The following is a 19,374-nucleotide window of genomic DNA, read 5'->3' as shown; positions in this document are numbered from 1 at the left end:
GTATTGCAAATTGCTTAGCTCACGGCCTGTGTCGCAGGAAATGGGCAACCCACGCTGGATTTTACCAGTGTGTTTCCTCAGCTGGGGTCTTGGCAGGTCTTAGGTTCAATCTGCTAGTTGCTCAATGTGTTAAAGGGAGTTTTTGCTCCTGAAAGTCCTACTCTTAGGCTTTCTGAAACAGGAAATCTGGGTACTCTCATGTTCTGCAAGTGCTCTGGGGTCCAGCAGAAAGGGTCCACCCTGGGGGTGTTGGCATAGGTCAACCACGTGTTCCATCAGACTCCAGCCTCACGTGGACGGTGTGGCCTGGTGGATCCCTGCTCTCCTGCCCGGGTTCCATGTCAGGCTGGGGTCGTTCTGCACCACCTTCCCAACACCTCTAGGGCAGTGAGTTGGGGTTATCCTAGTCACATGGCAACCAAACTGGTACCCAGGGAGATGGGAACAAGATGGCCGCCAACGGCCTTGGAAACCACACAATGTGTCCTCTCGATGGGCGGATGGATGTCCACACCATGTTTTCTCTTTTTCTCCCCATTTGCCCAGAACTCTCTTGGGTACACATTTCCCTCCTTTCCCCTGTCCTAGAGAAGGGAACTGAGGCCTAGTGTTTATCCCTGGGTGGTAGATGCCCTCTCCAGGATGGAAGGGATGCCCTTGTTGGCCTGAGGCTCTGAGTAGCAGAGTCAGCAGGTGGGCACAGGCTGCAGAGCAATGGGGCACTGCTGTCACCTCTTCCTGGGCCCCCTGGCTGAGTGCATTTGTGGAGTTGTATTTTCCATGTTTTCACCAGGCCAAGTTCCAGGGGATTTTTGGTAGTTTGAAAACATCTCTTATTTTTTAATTTGATTTTATTTTTTGTAGAGACGTACTCATTCCGCTAATCTTTACTGCTCCCACAGGGTTTGAGGACCTGGTGCCCGTGAATCCCAGTGAGTGTGGAGAAGGGGCACTTAGGGCTGGCCCAGAGGGTGAGAGGGGGAGGCCAGTTTTGCCCTGAGTTCTGGTTGGTCAAGGTGCTCAGGGTCCCTGGGGTGGGAGGGGTGAGTACCTGGGTTTTCCTTGGTTCCTCTTGGATTGAAGAGCTGAAGGAGACACAGGCGGGGTGTGATGCATGGAAAGGCCGCGGGAGGTCATCTTTTTCAAATTGTTTATAGAAAATAACCCAGTCCCAGGGAACAGGGTTGACTTGCTCCAAGTCACAGAGGATGCTGGGACAGAACAGGGCCTAGGATCTCAGGCCCTGCCTGCTTTGGTCACCTGTGCCTGTGTTCCTCCCTCAGCACACCTCAGGCATGTACCTTTGTCCTGTTTGCTGGGTTATTGGCTGCTGTTATTTGATATTAATCTGGTGTTCCCATGGTGATTAATGCTAACCCCTTCCTGTAAAGGGAGGCACGATACGATTCAGGTGAACCTCTAGTAGACAGGCTAGACAGGTGCTCCCTCCCTAGAGACCATTCAGACGACAGTGCAGGTGGTGTGCTGATTGTTTTAAGTAGCTGTATAGTAGTTAGGCCTCATAACTCATGGAGGCAGTTATTGGTATTCCTACTGTACAGATCAGAGACGTAAAACAAACTGCCTAGCGTCACACAGGAGACAGGTGGCAGGGTAAAGTCGATCCACTATTTATATTCTTCCGCGATTACGCTGCCTGCTATTGCAAACTAAGGAAGATGCTGGACCCAGAAAGGAAGCAGCAAAGAGCACCAAGAAAGACTATCACCTGTTCGCCCAGAACCTGTGTAAGTGTTTGGTTTTCTGGAAAGATACAATTGCTTAGAAACAGGCCTCCGTGCCATCCTGGCCGAGGCTGTCACGTAATAGTGATGCCAAAAAGTGAACGTGAAAATTCAGTCAAGTGTAGGATTTCAAATATGGAAAAAAACCAGACTGTTGGAAATTGTCATTGTCAATATGCCTTGTCCCTTGATATGCTTGTGAATTTTCCATTCACACAGACGCCACGTGCCTTTGCTTTCTCTCCTTCTGGTGATTGTGATGGGAAGGAGACATGAAAGTTATTTTTAATTTGGCCACTGAACGAACATCCAGGCCTTCCCTTCCAGCAGCTAAGCCTATGTGTTTTCTCAACAGGGTATTAATTACCTTTGGGAATGGCCAGACAGACTCTTCTGGCATCTCTGGCTGCCCTGCCGGCTGCATGCGATGGCTTGTGGACCCAGCAGGACTCAAGAGACTTCCGCAGGATGCATCCTCCTTCTCAATAAACTCAGTCATAGGTACTGGGTAACTTGTTAAACACATTTATTGATTTTTTTTTTTTTGACAGTAACCAAACACAGTGAGTGACCATTTATAAACAAGAAAAGAAAGGCATTCGTTTGTACTTTGTGAGATCCGGCTGCACCTGGAGAGAAAGACACCCCTTTCCCGGGAATTTACAAGGCAAAGTGCATTCCTTCACGGGAGCATCACAGGGGAGGGAATGGCAGTTTTTGGAAACGCGAGAAATCGGTTGCCTGCAACGTCAGGCTGAAGCTCACCTTGTATGAAGGATGGCGACATGGAGTGGAGTTAAAGTTATACTTGCTTAGCAAATGCATTCCTGATTGCCACAAACCCAGTAAAACTGGCTGCAGATGAACGGACATGTAGATGAAGGAGAAGGGAAACCAAAGTAGGCAGCTGCGGGGAGCCAGGGCTCAGCCTGCCGGGAAGGAGAACAGACCCGAGCCAAAAAAAAAAAAAAAGTGAAATTAACTCGTTCAACACATTTATTGAGCTGTTAACAATAACCAAACACAATGTATGACCTTTGGAAAACAAGAAACAGCAAATGGATCAGTTCTGATCTTGGCAAATCCTACTACAGATATGTGACAAAGAGGGGAAATAATTCCATTTCTTTATAGTCTGCAGTGATATATATATATATATACAGTGTGTAGCTCTTCAGTGTCTGTCCTTTTTTTAAATTTCTTTTTTTTTTTTAAATCGTTGAGTAAACAGAAGAATCGTTATCTAGAAATAAAGTGTCCTTGCTCAGCTTTGTCCTGATTCACTGTCACCAGCATCCTCAGAGGATCCTAGGACACTGTTGGAGAGGACTAGAAGCAATGTCCGGTTGATGTGTTCAGAGCTGTTTTCTCCTCTCTGTCTCTTCTGGAAGAATCTTGTATGTACAAAGGCTGAAAAGTCTCGTCGGGGGAGATGTATCAATTCAGGAAAATGGTATCAAAATTGTAATCGGGTTAACTGGTTATTTTCTTCTAAGACCTCTTAGGAAGGAGGCTTTTGTTTCTGAAAATGACTCCTCATTACTCATTATGTGTGTGTGTGTGTGTGTGTGTGTGTATGAGCACTTTGTGTGTGTGTGTGTGTGTGTATGAGCACTTTGTGTGTGTGTGTGTGTGTGTATGAGCACTTTGTGTGTGTGTGTGTGTGAGCACGTGTGTGTGTGTGTGTGTGTGTGTGTGTGCGCGTGCGTGTAGGGGTGTGTGTAAGAGATGCGTTCCTCTGCCATGGTTTTTGCAGACCATATTCATGAAGAAGGGGCCAATCCAAAGAGTGAATGAGGCTTGGGGGAAGGAAGAAAGAAGGGGGACATTCTGGGTTACGCCAATTCACAGCCGTAGCGTTTCACTGAGGTGGGATTCTTCTTGGCTTAGTTTTCCTACTTGAGAAGCCACTCGTTTACTGAAAAGAGAGAGAGAGAAAGAAACAAACCACACATACACACACACATACACAACACAAAACAAGGCATAACTGAATTAATCTGCACATTAACGGAGCCTGACTCCAAAGGAGAAGGGGCTATTTTGTAAATGCCAGCTACTCCCTTCCCCACGACCCACTAGACAGATGCTGTTCAATATGGTGGCCGCTAGCCACGTGTGGCCACTGAAATCCAAATGAGTTAAAATGCAAAGTTTAGTTACTAGCCACCTATCAACTGTTCGACAGCCTCGTATGGAATAGATCATTTCCATCATTGCAGAAAGTTCTAGAGAAGGGCACTGGTCTTGACCAGGGATGGGCAAACTTCAGACCAGGACCTGTTTTTGGGAATCAAGTTTTATTGAAATATTGTATTGTTTATTGTAAGCGAAGCTTTATGTATGGTAATCCAAACCCCTGCATCTGGTTCTTGTCTGTGGTTGATGTCACTCTACATTAGAGTGAGGCATGTGTGACCCGCAAAGCTTAAAATATCGGCTCACTGCCCCTTTATTTGTATTTGGAGAGTGTGCTATTGCTACAAAAGGCCTCCCCACCCAGGCTCTTGTTGGTCCCTCACAGCAAGCAAGGAAGTAAATGGGGATAGGGGCTGTCAGAAAGAATCCCGGTCTAGAGGGGTAAAGGAGCTGGTTGGGTATTTGTAGCTGGTTAGAACAAGGCCTGGACCTCAGTGTCCTGACTCCCAGGCCAGGACATATCGAAGACATTACTGCACCTCCACCTCCCTTTCCACACTGGGAGTCTGCAAAATGACCACCAGATATTCAGTCCCTGTGCAGAAGGAAGGGGAGAGGGCTGAGGGGGGGCCGGGGTTTCAGGAGGCAGAAGTCATCTTAGACGTACCCTGCAGTAGGAATCATAACCATTCTAGGGTCAGAGTATTGGACAAAGATATGTTCACACATATTACCTCATTGGACCGGATGGCCTGGCATCCAGAACATTGTTCAACTTTGGGGTATGCATAACCAAAGGCCTGACTGCTTCTTATTGTCCTGTTCTAACATATAACCTTGGGGGAAAAATCAGCCTTTCTGGGTTCTTGTTTAAAATGGCAATAAAAAGGGCTGTCTGGCCTGAACCAGAGGGGTATAAAGGTTTGATACATGTGACATCAAACTTACATACACGTGTAGATATGCATCATATATATCAAATATTTATCACCATCTAGTCACAATACATAGGCTTTCCCAAAAGAAAATCATCATGCAAATAAATGTTGGGAGGGGGTCCCCTTGTCATCCACAGTCATGATTTCTATAGACCTTTTAAGAACAGGTCTAAGAGGGACATGGGGCTCTGGCCTGGGTCCTCCTCTGCGGTCTGAGCCACCGTACCCACCTCTATACTGAAGCTTCTGGGCTCGGTTGTTCGGACAGTCCTTCCCCTGTAAACTGAAGTTGATGTTGGTGCGGATGCAGCGGTTGTTGAGTGGCTGCACAGGCCTGAAGTTGTCACTCATGCTCAGAAAGATCTGAGATGGCTGATTCTGGCTGAGTAGGCGTAAGGAATGCATCTGAGGAGAGAGAAATAGCTGTGTGAGATGTAGTCACGCTCTTTGATGCACAAAGCAAGAAGTGAGACCAGGCAGACTGGGCCAGGTGGCACCAGCCACTCTGAGCCCCTTTCCTCCTGGGTCCAGTTGAGTTGAGGAAGTGCTAAGGCCTTCAGGCATGGAGCGAGCCTTGCTCCTGGCTCGCTAGCTCGCACGTGACTCTCTGGGTTATTTATTGACCCCCTCGCATGTGCCATTTGTTAAAGGAGAAATTCCAGCTAGGTGCTCTCCAGGGTTCCTTCTTGCTTTGACACCCCATGGTTCATTCATTCCCTCACCCCCATGTGGACATTACCCAGACCATAGTGATTGACCCAGGGGGTCAGAGCTAAACTAAGCTGGACCAATTCAGTTCCTTTTCTGTGCATCGCAGAGCCAGGGGTCTGACCTCTAGCACCTGCCGCCATGTTCCGCCACAGGACTGAGAAGCAAAAGGAGCCCGGCTCTAGCAGGAGAGAAGAATGAAGCAAATGTACAGTGAGGAGAGAAAAGCAGAGGAAGGGCTTCTGATTCTGGGGAGTTCCTGACACCCGTTTCTGATCTCATATTCCACAAGAAGCCCCAGTATCTTTTGAATAAATCCTTTGTCTAAGCTTCAGCTACCTGCAGGAGGTTCCTGGTGCTTGTCACTCAGTGAGTTCCAATCAATACAGAGAGGAGGCTGTGAACATGTCTCCTGTCAAGGAGGCTGAGTTCCGCTTCATTGGCTCATCTGTCCTTTAAGTTTTGATGGGCTCTCACAATTGTGGAACATCAGAGCATGTAATTTACCCCCATGATAAGGAGGAGGAGTATCGATTTCACAGAGCAGGGTGACAGACCTGAAGTGCACCATGAGCCACAGAGCAAAGCTGGCACAGGAGGGCAGACCTGGCTCCCATCCATCTAGAACATCCCATATTCAAGAATGTGTGTGGAATACCATGTATCATGTTGCCTCCTTTTGGAGACCGATGCATGTGTTATCAGTTTACAAAGGCCTGAGAAATCCTTCCACAATAAAACTTATGTAACTTTTTAAAACCCACCTTTTCCAAACATGTCCAATGTTATCATTCATTTTCTCCTGTGCGCTTTAGATGGTATAATTGTAGAGTACATTTTGGGAGCTAACTGTACTGTCTTCTCTCACTCAGAAAGGTGGGATGCTTCTATAGTTAGTTCATGCTAAGTCCTGAGGCTGGCTCTTTAAACACAGGTATTATGAGTTGAATTGTGTAACCCTCAATCTTCATAAGTTGAAGGCCCTGGTAATCTCGAGTACCTCAGGATGTGACCTTACTTGGGAATAGGGTCACTGTAGAGGTACTTAGCTAAGGTAAGATGAGGTTACTAGAATGGCCTCTTCAAATTAAGCATGATTGGTATATTTATAAGAAGGAGGACTCCATTTGTATACTATGAACTGAAATGCATTCTGCTGTCCTGTATAACAAATAAATATATAAATTTTTAAAAAATAAAAAAAGAAGGAATTTGGACACAGAGACTCAGAAAATGTCACACGAAGATGAAGGTAGAGATTAGGGGTGATGCTTCTCATACCCAGTGGCACCAGAGACTGTGAGCAAACCATCTAAAGCCAAGGAGAGGCATGAAGTATCCTTCATATCTTTCATAAGGATCACCTTTCATAAGATCACCTTGATCTTCAGCTTCTAGCTTCAGGAACCAGGAGTCAATAAGTTTCTGTTGTTTACACCACCCAGTCTGTGGGACTTTACAACAGTCCCTAAGACAACCCAGCCAGTCTTTACATCCATCTTCCCCATTAGCTAAAGGACGAAAGCTAAGCTCACCTGCATCCTGGTTATATAGACAGGCTTGTTCATTATTATCCAACTTGCTGTCTCATAGCAGGGAGGGATGGTCATCGACCCATCATAAGTTATGAAACTGGAGGTCTCTGGATATAGTTCCTCTATATTAAGTCCCTGTAGTAAGTATGCATCATCTAGAAAAGAAGGTAACAAAGACTTAAATGTTAAGTTTCTTAGGAAAGTACTGGTATTGTTTATATATATTTCTTTTTGGATTCCAGACAACTGGTATCTGTCAGGATAGGCTGCAGTAACAAACAGTCCCATCACCTCCTTTCCCTATTTCAATCACTTTAATCAACAAAGTTTTGTGTGTGGCTCTCAAACATGTCCATGCAAGTTTGGCTGAGGGCTTCCCTCCAGGTCTTTATTGTACACGTTTTGGGACCCAGACTCTTGGAGAAGACATTGTCTGGCTGCATTGTGATTTGTGGATCATAATGACAGAAGGAAAAACAAGCATGGTGAGATGTTTGTTGGCTCTGAAGGCTTTCGTCCCAGAAGGGACACATTGACATCTGCTCTCATTTTGGTAGCCAGAGAGTTCCATGACCAAGGCTGAAATCAGGGCTGCAAGGAAGCACATTCTTCCCTTGGGATGGGACATTGAATGCTGGTGAGCTGAAAGCAATATGGTCCACCACAGGACCATGGCGGAGTCAAGTCCTTCATGAGGGTCCCTGAGACCTGGGCTGTAGGCATGGTAGTCACAATGGAACGGACAAAGACCTGTTGAAAAGTTGCCTGGTTACGATTATTATTTATGAACATCAATAATTAAAAGAGTATTCAGCTGGGTGCGGTGGTGCACGTCTGTAATCCCAGCAACTTGTGAGGCGAAGGCAGGAGGAGTACAAGTTCCAAGCTGGTCTCTGCAGCTTAGTGAGTTCCTATCTCAACATTTAAAAAAAAATAAAAATAAAAAGACTGGGGATGTGTCTCAGTGGTTAAGCGCCCCTGGTTTCAATCCCCAGGACCAAAAAACAAACAAACAAAACAAACAATAACTGTTAAGAATATATTCTAGAAAGAAAAATAACTAGGTTAAATCCTAGCACAAGATTCATTGGTCAAGTTCAACAATTGACTTCATTTTTGACATGTCTCCTCCTGGTAGTCCCATGTAGGTACACTTTTCTTAAACACCTGTCTAAGCAATTCACATTTGCATATCTTTTGCTATTACATATAGTTTTCAATTGTTAAATATGGAGGAAAGAGAGAAAGAAGATACAATTCCAATCATCAACAACAATTACCACTAGCACCTTGCTAAATTTCTTTCTATTTTTTTTAAACTCAGTGTATAGGTTAAATTTTTAGAAAACTAGAATGCACTGGGGTTTTGAAATCTGCATTGACTCTCTTCCTCTCTTCCCTCCTCCCTTCTATGCTGCTTGCTGGGGCTCTCTTCCCCTGGCTTCCAAACCACAGTGCTCAGGGTTCTTATTTCTGACCATTATTTCTCAGTCCATTGCTGAGTCTTATCTTCACCTGTTTCCCACACCCTGAGGACCTGCCCAAGCCTCTCTTCTTTCTCAATCTATGCTCTCATCCTGGGTAGCCCAACTATCCAGGCTCCAATTGTCCTCTGCACCCCAGTGCTTCCACATCTATGTCCCCAGAAGTGTGGCACCCTCCAGTGTGTCATGAACGCCAACCATTGGGGCCAGTCCAGGTGGCTTGCAGAACATGTGACAGCAGCCCAAAGCCTGACTGGCAGAGAGATGAGCCTGGCTTCTGCAGTACCCCTGGGTTCACACATGTTCTCTCATCCTGGTGAGAAAGGACTTCGTCTTTAGTGATCAATATAATTTCTCAAACTCAGTTTAGTGCATGTATTACAGTAAAGGACTTGCACGTGTAGCTGGAACTTTAAACCGAGCCAGTGAGATGGGTCAGAGAGAGAGTAACATTCTCATTGACAAGAAAATAAAGATGAAAGAGGCAAAGTAAATATCCCAAAGCCACAGAGTAAGCTGGTGACTGCAAAGTGGAAACTGGAACTCAGCTCTCCTGGTCTCCACACTGAGGTTGGTTACTCACTCAACAAACATTCACTAAGCACCTCTTGGGTTTGGCTCTGGGGATAGAACTATAAACAAAGCAGGTGTTTTGTCTGCCTCTTCTAATTGAAGAATGAGACAGCAAATGACAAAACAGAAGTAGACTATGATGTCAGGGTGCTAAATGCACTTACCTAAGGATCCTGGCATTAATGCTGCTGATCTATTTTCCTGGGTAAAGACTACCTCTCCCTATGTCTTCCTCCAGAAATTGTTTATTTAACTCTCTCTGATAAGAAAGAGGCATCTTTGCTAAGGGAACTTGAATTCCAGTTTTTTTTCTTGTTAATTAAATTATGAACCAATCTGTTGGGTCAGTAGTTTGAAATTGTATTAAAAATAAAAAAGTCATTTTCTTTCTCCTACCCAACTGCTCCTACTGGTCTCCAACTTTATCTATGCAAATCCCCTGAGGAAGAGAGTTTGGTCCACCTGATTAGCCCTAAGAGGAAGGATTCCCTTCCACGGGCTGCTGAAATAGAAACACTCTCCATCCAAACACAAAGCATCCAGGGCCAGCTGACGAGGGAATTAGTGATTGGAACATGAGGGGTCTGGGTCTGCACCGTGGCACGTGTGGCCAGGTGCTCCCATCACACAGCCACAGTGTGCAGAGCACACAGATGTGACGGTCCTCGGGTGCTGGATAAGCTGATGTAGGGAACTTGACATTGGTGACTGTTTCTTAGCCTCTACTGTGTGTCAGGTTCACAGCTTTGTGTAGGTGAGAAGGACATAATTAAGCGAATGTAGCTGGGAGTCACAGGGACAGTGATGTGCATCTGCACTGGCCCAGAGACAGCCCATCAGTTCTGCTTGGGGAGCTCAGGAAAGGATGGACCGAGGAGCTGACCCGAACGGCATCTTGAATGACAGGAGATAATCAGTGTGTGGCTGGCAGCGGGTGGCTGTCAAGGGCACTGTAGACAGACTCCTGCTAGAGAAAGAGCTCAGGAAGTTGAGTGGGGCATGTACTTGGGGACGGCTAGAGTGTGAGTGAGACGCAGGGGGAGGGATGTTGTGGGAAATGAGCCTGGAGGGATCAGCACCAGCCACACAGGGAAGACCCTTGTGTGTGCTGTTGGGAGTTCGGGCCTCAAGCTGGAGGCCATTCGGAACCACTGAAGGGTTTGAAGCCGGGAATGGCATGATCAGATTTGCACTTAATGAGGCTTGCTCCGATGGTGGTTTGGCCTGAAGATTAACATATTGGATGAGAGAAAGAGGCATCCGGCACCTTCTTATTAAAGGTCAATGTGATTTGCTTAACCAAGCTTGCACAAGAAACATATTGGGTACTCTAGCGTGCTGCTATTATTGTGTTTTATTTTCTTCAGGGGAGTGGGGAGGAGAGAATGCAGCAAGCACCATGAGGAGCATTTCAGGCATGACCAGAGTAAAGAAAAAAGGAGCTCTATGCTGAAATGATAATCGGCCCTTGGGTGGTAGCACACTTGAAGAGAGGGCTGGAGGTGAGCACAGGCCAGGAGCAAAGGACAAAGGGTGATGTTGATGGATTTACCCCAGGATTGTTGATGGGGGGGACAACTGTTTCCAGAACATCACAGAGGATGCAGTGGCCACAGAAGGCCTGGACAGATCTTTATTCCTCATTGTATTCTTTGGTTGAATCTTGTTAATGTTCCTGCTTCATCTTTTGCCCTTTTTATTTCCCAGGCTATAGGACTTGGACAGACCCAGCATAAAGAGTCTGAGCTTTGGACTCCTGCCCGAATTTGGATGCTGACTTTGTTGCTCATCGTCTGCATGAACTTGGACTCACCGATAACAGACTGATCCTCTGCTTCCACATCTGTAATATACAGATGGTTGGAGTCCTTGGCTCACGGGGTTGTTTGAAGAATGCATGCAATCATGCTTTGCAAGCGTTATGCAGCACAAGGCCCAGCCTAGGTTAAGTAGCAATTCTGGGTAGCAGTGTCCTTGCCTAGCTTCTGGGGATGACCACTGCTTTCTTCCCCAGGACTCCCTGGTTTTTCCCACTGAGTTGGTGCCCTCTTTTTAAAATGTATTTATTGAATTAGTTTGCCGATGATTATTTACCTATTTGACGGTCCCCATAAACTGGGAGCCTTTCAGAGAATTATTTGCATCTTTTATCTCTGAATCCTAATTGTCAGCATGAAGTTCTCTACATAGTAGGTACTCAATAAATGTAGACTAAATGAATCTATGAAATGGTTTCTGCCTGGAAGCCCGGCTAGTGGTGTTGCTGGGAAGAACCAAGAGAGGAAAAGGCAACCTCTGTCAGATGATGGAAGGTATCCATCTCTGAGGCTTCAGCCTGTACAATTAGCTTAGACACATGCTGCCTACCACCCCCCCCCTTACAGGTCACACTCCAGGACATTGGGATGAGACTGATGGCTTTGTCTCCATCTCCATGTGGTATTTCCATGTGTCTACTCCAAGTAAGCCTGTACCCTCAACTACCTTGCTGAAGTTGGTCTGCATTTAGCATGTAACATTTGTCCTTCTGACTCACCACTCTGCTTCAAAGGCTGCTATTAAATCAGTGTTCTCTCTTTTAGGTATTAGGATGTGAGAGCGGCAGGCTACCTTTTTGCATCTTCTTTCTCCCTCATGGAAGCTTGCTTGTATTGGGTAGGACACAAACTCTGGGATTCAAGAAAGGAATATGGCCAAACCAGAAGTTTTCAGTCCTAGTGTCCAGGCACACTGGGTGTCTCCCCTGGCCAACCAGGCCTGGAACTGAGTATCACCCACAAGCTAGCTTGTCCACATAGCAACCAGCAGACCCCCAGCCTTTTGTGTACCTCAGTGTTATGGTCTGGTTATTGTAGGCAGAACGGAAGCCTGAGAATTAATTCACTGGATGTTGAATCCTCCTCTCCAAATTCTCCAGGCTCTAGTCATTAGAGTAAGGATGGCAAAAAATCTAGAAAAGGTCAGGATTGTTTGTGCACAGAGAGACACAAATAGAGCACAGAGCACAAAAGAGGCCAAATGGGGTAATGACACATGTCTCTGCTAGCTTTAAGGACATTTATGGAGAGAAAGTCATGGCAGAAGTTCAAATAGTTTTTTATGGACCATCTTATAAAGATCTCTCTCTCTCTCTCTCTCTCTCTCTCTCTGTCTCTGTCTCTGTCTCTCTATCTATCTCTATCTCTATCATCTATTTTAATCTATCTTATGAGAAAATAGCTTATAGAGGGAAAATCATCCCTGGACTTCAAGTCAAGAGTCTTAATCCAAGTCCAACTGTGGCTTTGCCAGTAGCTTATGATTTCTTCACGTGTAAGTCATGTAACCTCTTACTTGTGGCAAAAATTGTGCATAAATGCTCAGGCCATCTTCAGATAACAAAAATTACATAGATTCAAAAAATGTCTCTCTGAATAAGCAAGTTTATGTAGCCAAATTTATCTTCTCTAGGTCAAATTTTTGGCATGAGAGTGTTGTAGCTTCTTATGCATTGGCTGTATCTTTCTAGTACCCGAAACCCCTGGATAGTCAATAATAATAGAATGTCTATGGGGCTGGGGTTGTAGTTCAGTGGATGGCGCTTGCCTAGCATGTGGGAGGAACTGGGTTCAATCCTCAACACCACATAAAAACAAAATCAATGAAGATATTCTGTTCACCTATAACTAAAAAAATATATAAAGAAAGAATATTTAAGCACAATATACAGCCCATTTTAGTCTTTCAAATGACTGCAAAAGTTGACAGTTGTGTGTTGGTTTTATGGCATGCTCTTGCTGAATCTCTGATGTATTTTGTACTGAGTTCTTAGTCATAGCTGCAACTCTTAACTTTTTTTTTGTTTGTTTGTTAAAAGCACACTATGATGAAATGCTTGGGATAATGCAGTAGGGAAATCTTTTCCTTGATCTGAGATTCTAGCCTCTGTCAAATGTGTCCCGCTTACTTATGTGGACCACTGATGAGCGCTAACATTGCCTCTTCCTGCTTATGCGGTTCTCTTTCAAAGCAAATGGTTCCAATGCGAAAAAGGCTGGGCACTTCCCGAGATCAATATTGTTTCTGATCAATATGGAACTATTTGGCAATTTGATTATACGGAATGACATTTCCTCTTGTAATCTGAGGCAAATTCAACTGAAATGAAAAAAAAAAAAGCAATTACGAAAGAATAAAGTAATATGGTTTTTTTGTTTTACACAAACAATAAATGAAAAGAAGGGCCTCCGAGAATTGGATTCTTGGAGGTAAGCTGCCCCTTTTCTACTCCTTGCTGACATGAATAACTACTTAGATTGCAACCTGGGAAGCGGAGGGCTGCGTTTCGCATTCTGTGAAAACATTTCCGAAGCCATTCCTTTGAAATGAAAGTACAAGTTCAATTAAGCATAGAGAAAGGCACCCGGAGCAATCCGCTTAAAGTCCTCGGTGATATTTCATCACATTTAACACCACGTCCCTTAAGGAGCAGTGCAGAGAACACTTCCCCAAGAACTGCGAAGTAGAAGGCGGTTACAATGGGGCCCACCCTGACCCGTGCCTTCCTCTTTTAACAGAGGGTTTTGGGGAGGGTGGGGCCAAGGTGGAGTTCAACCAAGAAGCCTGCAGAAGATCTTTTAAAGAGTTTGCTCCACTGCCAGACACGGTACGGGAAAACTTTCTTCCAGTTGCCTTCAGTGGGCTGTCTTTATTTCCCTGGAGGAAATTTATTTAAAAAGTCAACCGACCTTTTTAAGTTTGGACGTTGTGATCCTTTGCTTTCCTGTTATTGAAGCCCACCATCATATTGACATCCCATGACATGAATGAGGCACACGAAGTTGAAGGGCATGTGAAATAAAGTAACAAACACACTGTCCGAGGATGTTAGAAGGTTGTTCATTTATAGACAGTGTTGTAAGAAGTGCTTCCTCTTATCACTTAAGATGGCTCTTTGCACTCAACTAATCATTAATCTGCCACCTGAGAACACCACAAAATCCCCCTTTATAAAAAAACGAATGATGAAATCATTCAATGAAATCAAATGATAAGGAAGGCAAAGATAATGATAAGGTTTCTGGGGTCCTGAGCCAGCTAATTAATTAACACAAGGAAAACAGAGGAATGGAGGCGTTATTCCAATACACTACATAAAAAATCAGAACATTTCAATAAGCTACCAGTACCTTCTCTAGAAAATATTTCCAGAAAAATCTTTTTTTTTTTTTTGATGTCACGATTGCAATCTTGCCCCTCACTCTGTTGAAGGGGAATTTAACTTTAATAAAATGGATTTTCTTTAGAAGACTTTCTAAATTCAGCCTGAAATTAATTCAGGTTGGTTTTTACCCACTGTGGATTCCAGTTAGTGTTTTATAAGTTTTTACTCAGAGATAGGGAATCTAAAGCTTCTAAGGAATGCAGTCGAGTCTCCCTGTCATTACAGGGTACTGCATGGGTACAAATAGGAGCCATGCTTCATTTCAAGTAAGAAAATTCTGTTGCTTATGTGCCCTGTCCTGTGTTCACCTTTGGCATAATTCTCATTTGGCATCAAAGTGACCTGATTCCTGCCTTTCAGGAAGCTTATTGACAGAAATTTACCCTAGGTCAATATCTATCTATCTATCTATCTATCTATCTATCTATCCATCCATCCCAATACAGTTATAGACAATTGACTTATTATCTTGCTTTGTTCTTATCTCAACCCTCTCAACACCAGTGTTAATATCTTTATCTTACCCATTACATAGTTCTCTCTCAGAGATACTAAGTTAAGAAATTTCCTGGAGTCATATCAGAGGAAGTAGCAGAGCCAGGCTAGGCACCCAGGTCTGTTCAGTTCCATCTCTCACCATAAGAACACACTGTCCCTGAGTGGGGTGGCCTTCACCAGGCTGGCTTTCAAAGTTCTCCATGTTCCCATTTTCTAGAGAAGGTACTAGATAATTTACTTGAAATATTCTGTTTTTTTTTTTCATGTAGTGTATTGGAATAATGCCTCCATCCCTCTGTTTTCCTTGTGTTAATTAATTAGCACCTTGCTAAGGTGCTCTTTCTTTCATCCTTTTATGGATTCCTTGGCATTGAGTTTTGTTAACCAAGTCAAAAAGAATGATTCTGCACAATTTCCTCTTTCTTAGCCATGCCTGCTGTGCCCAATCCTATAGACCAGGCAAATGGGCAGTGTCTCCACCAGCTGCCATGTTGGGGTGATTTCCCCCAGGTTTCTAGGGAAATCTAAGCTTCCTAGGAATCACATTGTCATGACTGTGCACTATAAAAATACTAACTATACAGGAGCTGTTTGTTCCCTCCTCCCCGCACCTCCGCACTGGCTGAGGAGGTGGCCACAGAGGAGCCTCTTGCATGGTGGGATTTTACAGATATCTTTAGAAGTGTTTTTCAATTCTAAGTCATGAAGATTTGAGCTGTTCTTTCGAAAGTGAAGACATGTCCCGCCTCTCTTGTCTATTTATTCTTACTTCCACGATTTCACCCAAGTTGAAATGCCATCTGGATGTCGATGTCTTCCACATTTACATTTCAGTATTCTCTCCTGAAATCCAGACTTAATCCAACTGCCTACACCACACCTCTTCTTGGGGGCCTAATAAGACATCTTAAGCTCAACGTGTTCAAAGTTTGTGATTCCCTTTCCACCCACAGATATGCTTCCCCTAAATCTGCCCCATCTCAGTGGATGGGAATGTCTTCTAGCCCCAGCTAAAAACCTTAAGGTCATTTTTGACATCTCTCTTCCTCCCATTTCACCCATCTGATTTACCAAGAAATCTCTTGGCTTTTCCTTTAAAATAAACCCAAATCATTTGTCACTACCCCTTCCCATTGACGTAGTCATGATCAAAGTCCCACGATTTGGATGGCTGCCTTCATTTCTCACTTTCCCCCTTGATCCTCTGAAATCTATCCGCAGCCAAGTAGCCAGAGTGCTCCTTCTTTCAACAGATCATGTCCCTTGGCTTGAAGTCAGACTGGCTTCTAGTTACAACATGGCCTCCAAGAGGAAGACTTGGGGGACTGACCCCTTCTGAAAGCAATCTCTAAGCCTTGTCTGGTTACTGTATATGCCCATAATGACGGTGCCACTGTTGTGCCTGTAGGTGACACTGATTTCCATTAGAGGTTCCATGCCAAGGGAAACACATGTAGGAGTTGCAGAAAAGTTGGGTGGGGATGACCCTGAACATGTGCCACCATATTAGTTGTGTGGTTAGTTTATGTTGCTTCCAAGTGGAACAAATACAAAAAGAAAAAAAAAAAAAGAAAGGTAATGCTGACAAATTTCATGTAATGTCAACATATCAGGATTAAAACTAGTTTTAAGACCTCAGAGCTAACTTTTCTTGTTCCATAGGGAGGAAGCATGATAAAGGAAATGACTTAGGACCCAGAATCCTTGCTCTCTAGCGTGGAAGTGTAGGCTGTTGGTCGTTAAGTGTGTGCTTGCTTCTCGCTCCCAGCTCCTGGTCCTGGACGAACTGGAGCTGTGTGGAGTGAGCTGCCTCAGCTGACCCCTGGAGCTCTGGCTGGAGACCCAGTTACCCCGACTGACCCCAAGTGCAGCAGGGAGGAGTCAGTGCTTGCTGTTGAGTGCCTCCTAGGCAGCATCCGTGGGCTTATCGGTAAGCTGGGGTAAGCAACTAGACCCATTTTGGAAGACTTGGTGAGCCTGAGCCGAGGTGCTGCATGTAAGCACAGAGCCTGGAGTATCACCATTGCTCAGAGAGCGTCCCTCCATATTCCTGATGCCCAGTAGGCACTGCATCTAAGCAAGCAGGGGAAATTGGAGCTCTGTGGGGGTGTAATTCTGGGCTGGTTGGGGGAGTGGGGGTGCTGTGGTCAGGTGAACCGAGTTCTGTGGTTGCAGTGGTTGTCTGTGTATGTGGGTGGGTGGGTGCTGATGGCTTTCTGTCTCACTTACAAGCGTGGAAGCAGGCTAGCCTGACAGGTGCCCCTAAGCAGGTGGCTTTGTCTGCGTCAGGACTGGAATTCACGGGCTGATGCCGCATACCCTCCTGCCTCTTGCAGCGCTTCCAGAGAGATCCCCAGGCTGGTGTCTCTCCCTGTGCCACTGGCTGTGTCCCTGTTCTAGGTCCCTCACACCCCCTGCTTGTCACCAGGTCAACCCTCCACAGGCCGGTGGCTTCAGGGAGTGTAGCCGGATGGAAGAGATCTGTTTCCTGCTGAGCAAATCAAATCCCTTTCCGCCGGTGTCCTGTGCATGGGGTGTGGAGGCCATCCCTTCATATCAGGCCATGATTATCCCTGTGGTGCTGGTCCTTTCAGGTGTGTGACAAAGGTCGCTATGGGGAACACCGACATTATTCCCCGCTGGGGCATCAGAGTATAAAATACCTGTTATTAGGGGGCAGAGGTAGTCTCCTCTCCCCATGTAGGCAGGGTCTCTTGATCTTACTTGGATTCCCCTTTCTCTTCCTGTGGCCCTAGCAGGCATGGGTCTGGGGGTCAGATGGCGGAGGGGGTGCTCCTATGGTCTTCCTGCCACTCCTTACTGCTGAGGTCATCATTCCTCCACTCACTTGGGCTTCACCGATGCTGATGGGCTGTGCTTCACCTTGGGCACCCAGGGCTGGTAGAGATGGAGCCCCTCCCTCTGAACTCTCTGCAGTCTCCTCAGTGCTCCCCAAGGTTTGTAGCTTCTGCTCCCTCTGTCTGGAGTGCTTTGGCTCCCTCTTTCCCTCCTTTCCTCCTTTCTTCCACCCCTCTCTTTCTCTATCATTCCTCCCCTTTCTCTTTCTATCCTTCCCTTACTCCCCTTCTTCCTCTCTCTCTCCTCCCTCCTCTCCCCTGTTCCTCCCTCTGTGGCAGCAGCCGCATCACATCATATTAATCCAACCAGAGCTGGGGGTGGGGTGGGGAGGGGAGAAAAGCCTCCCCCGCCCCCAATGATCGACTGCAAGTGGCAATCTGTCAGATTGTGTGTTGGGACTTAATGTGCAATTTCATGGTTTTTCACGGTCTCTAAACTGCAAATTCAAGATTATTTGAAAACATTTTATTTAATTTTCATGCTTTTTTAATCAAAAAAAGTTAAAAGAATAATAATCTTTTATGGGCAGTTATAAATGTGCTATTTACAAGCAAGACGGAAATATCTCCCTTTGCTGAGCAATCTAAGTGTGTGCTTAGAGAGGACGCCACCAGCATACTGATAAGGGTGGCTGCAATGTGTTTAGAGACAACTTAATTCATTCTTCTAGATGTCTGTCTAGTGGGGTGATTCTCCAGGCCCATCCATCACCCCAGCAGCACACCTCTGCCTCCTCACACAGGAGGACCTAGTGGTGAGCAGCTTGTGGGTAGGGCTTGCATCTGAGCCATCTTTACCTTCCTGAAGGAAGTGTTTGTTGAATGAATAAATGAGCAAGCGAGGGCAGCGATCTCTATACTCTTCCTCCAGTCACCCAGGGGAGGCCTGTAAACACTCACTCGGTCTTTCCTATATCACCTTCGGAGGTAGAAGCAGTGGGCAAAGCTGAGCTCCTGGATCAAGGATGTGCCAGGGAGATGTGGGGAGTGAGAACGTTTGCTTGCTGTTTTTTTTCTTTTGGTGGAAATCATTGTTGACTTATTGATTGATTCAAAAACCCTAGAAGGGGAAGACTTTAAGAATCGGAAGTTCAACTTTTTTTTACAGATGAGGAAACAGGTTTAAAGACAAGGAAACACAGTAAAGTGGGGAAAGTCCCCGTTGAAGGATAAAGCCAAAACTTGAGTCCCAGTTTCTTTTTTGCTTCTGAAGAGGCAAAAACCATTTCCTCCCATACATCTTTCTTTCAGCTCTTGGTATGTGCTATCTCACACACCTTTCTCGAAATCCTGCCACTTCTGGGGTTGCTGAGGAGGGCAGCGGGACCTTTATTTTTCCTCCTCCTTCAACTTTGTACTGTTCTCTTTTTTCTGCTAAAGAAATCTGGGATGAAACACTCCAAAAACTCAAGGAAACTGCACAGAGTCTCTGGATCCATGGGCCACGGAGAACAAAAATGATGCCACCTCCTGCCTCCTCTTGGAAGGGGGACCCAGCCATAAAGAGAAGGAGACTCGTCGAAGCCAAGGGACTCTGATAAAGGTTGGACCCAGAGTACCTGGTGGGTACTTCTGCAATCATACGATTGGCAAAGCTCCCTCTGTGGACAGCTGACATGGTGGAGTCAGCCATCCATCCATCAGAGTCCCCCAGCTCGTTACCAAACCACGGGATAACAATGACCACATCATC

The 19,374-nt window shown here is 45.5% G+C and overlaps 1 protein-coding gene across 1 annotated transcript in view; it reads right to left on the bottom strand.

Annotated features, from left to right (window-relative positions):
• Positions 1 to 3,640: 3,640 nt before the first annotated feature.
• Ca10 (carbonic anhydrase 10) overlaps positions 3,641 to 19,374 on the bottom strand; it is a 466,337-nt gene continuing 450,603 nt past the window's right edge. The window contains exons 7-9 of the mRNA XM_077801340.1: positions 7,066 to 7,220; positions 5,053 to 5,227; positions 3,641 to 3,663 (exon numbers count right to left, since the gene is read on the bottom strand). Coding sequence (XP_077657466.1) covers positions 3,641 to 3,663; positions 5,053 to 5,227; positions 7,066 to 7,220 — 353 coding nt within the window. The remainder of the gene's footprint in view (positions 3,664 to 5,052; positions 5,228 to 7,065; positions 7,221 to 19,374) is intronic.

This window comes from Urocitellus parryii, chromosome 7, assembly GCF_045843805.1.
Source record: "Urocitellus parryii isolate mUroPar1 chromosome 7, mUroPar1.hap1, whole genome shotgun sequence".
Classification (NCBI taxonomy): Eukaryota; Metazoa; Chordata; class Mammalia; order Rodentia; family Sciuridae; genus Urocitellus; species Urocitellus parryii.
The sequence above is the reverse complement of the archived record's forward strand: the minus strand, read 5'-3'. Positions and strand labels throughout refer to the sequence as shown.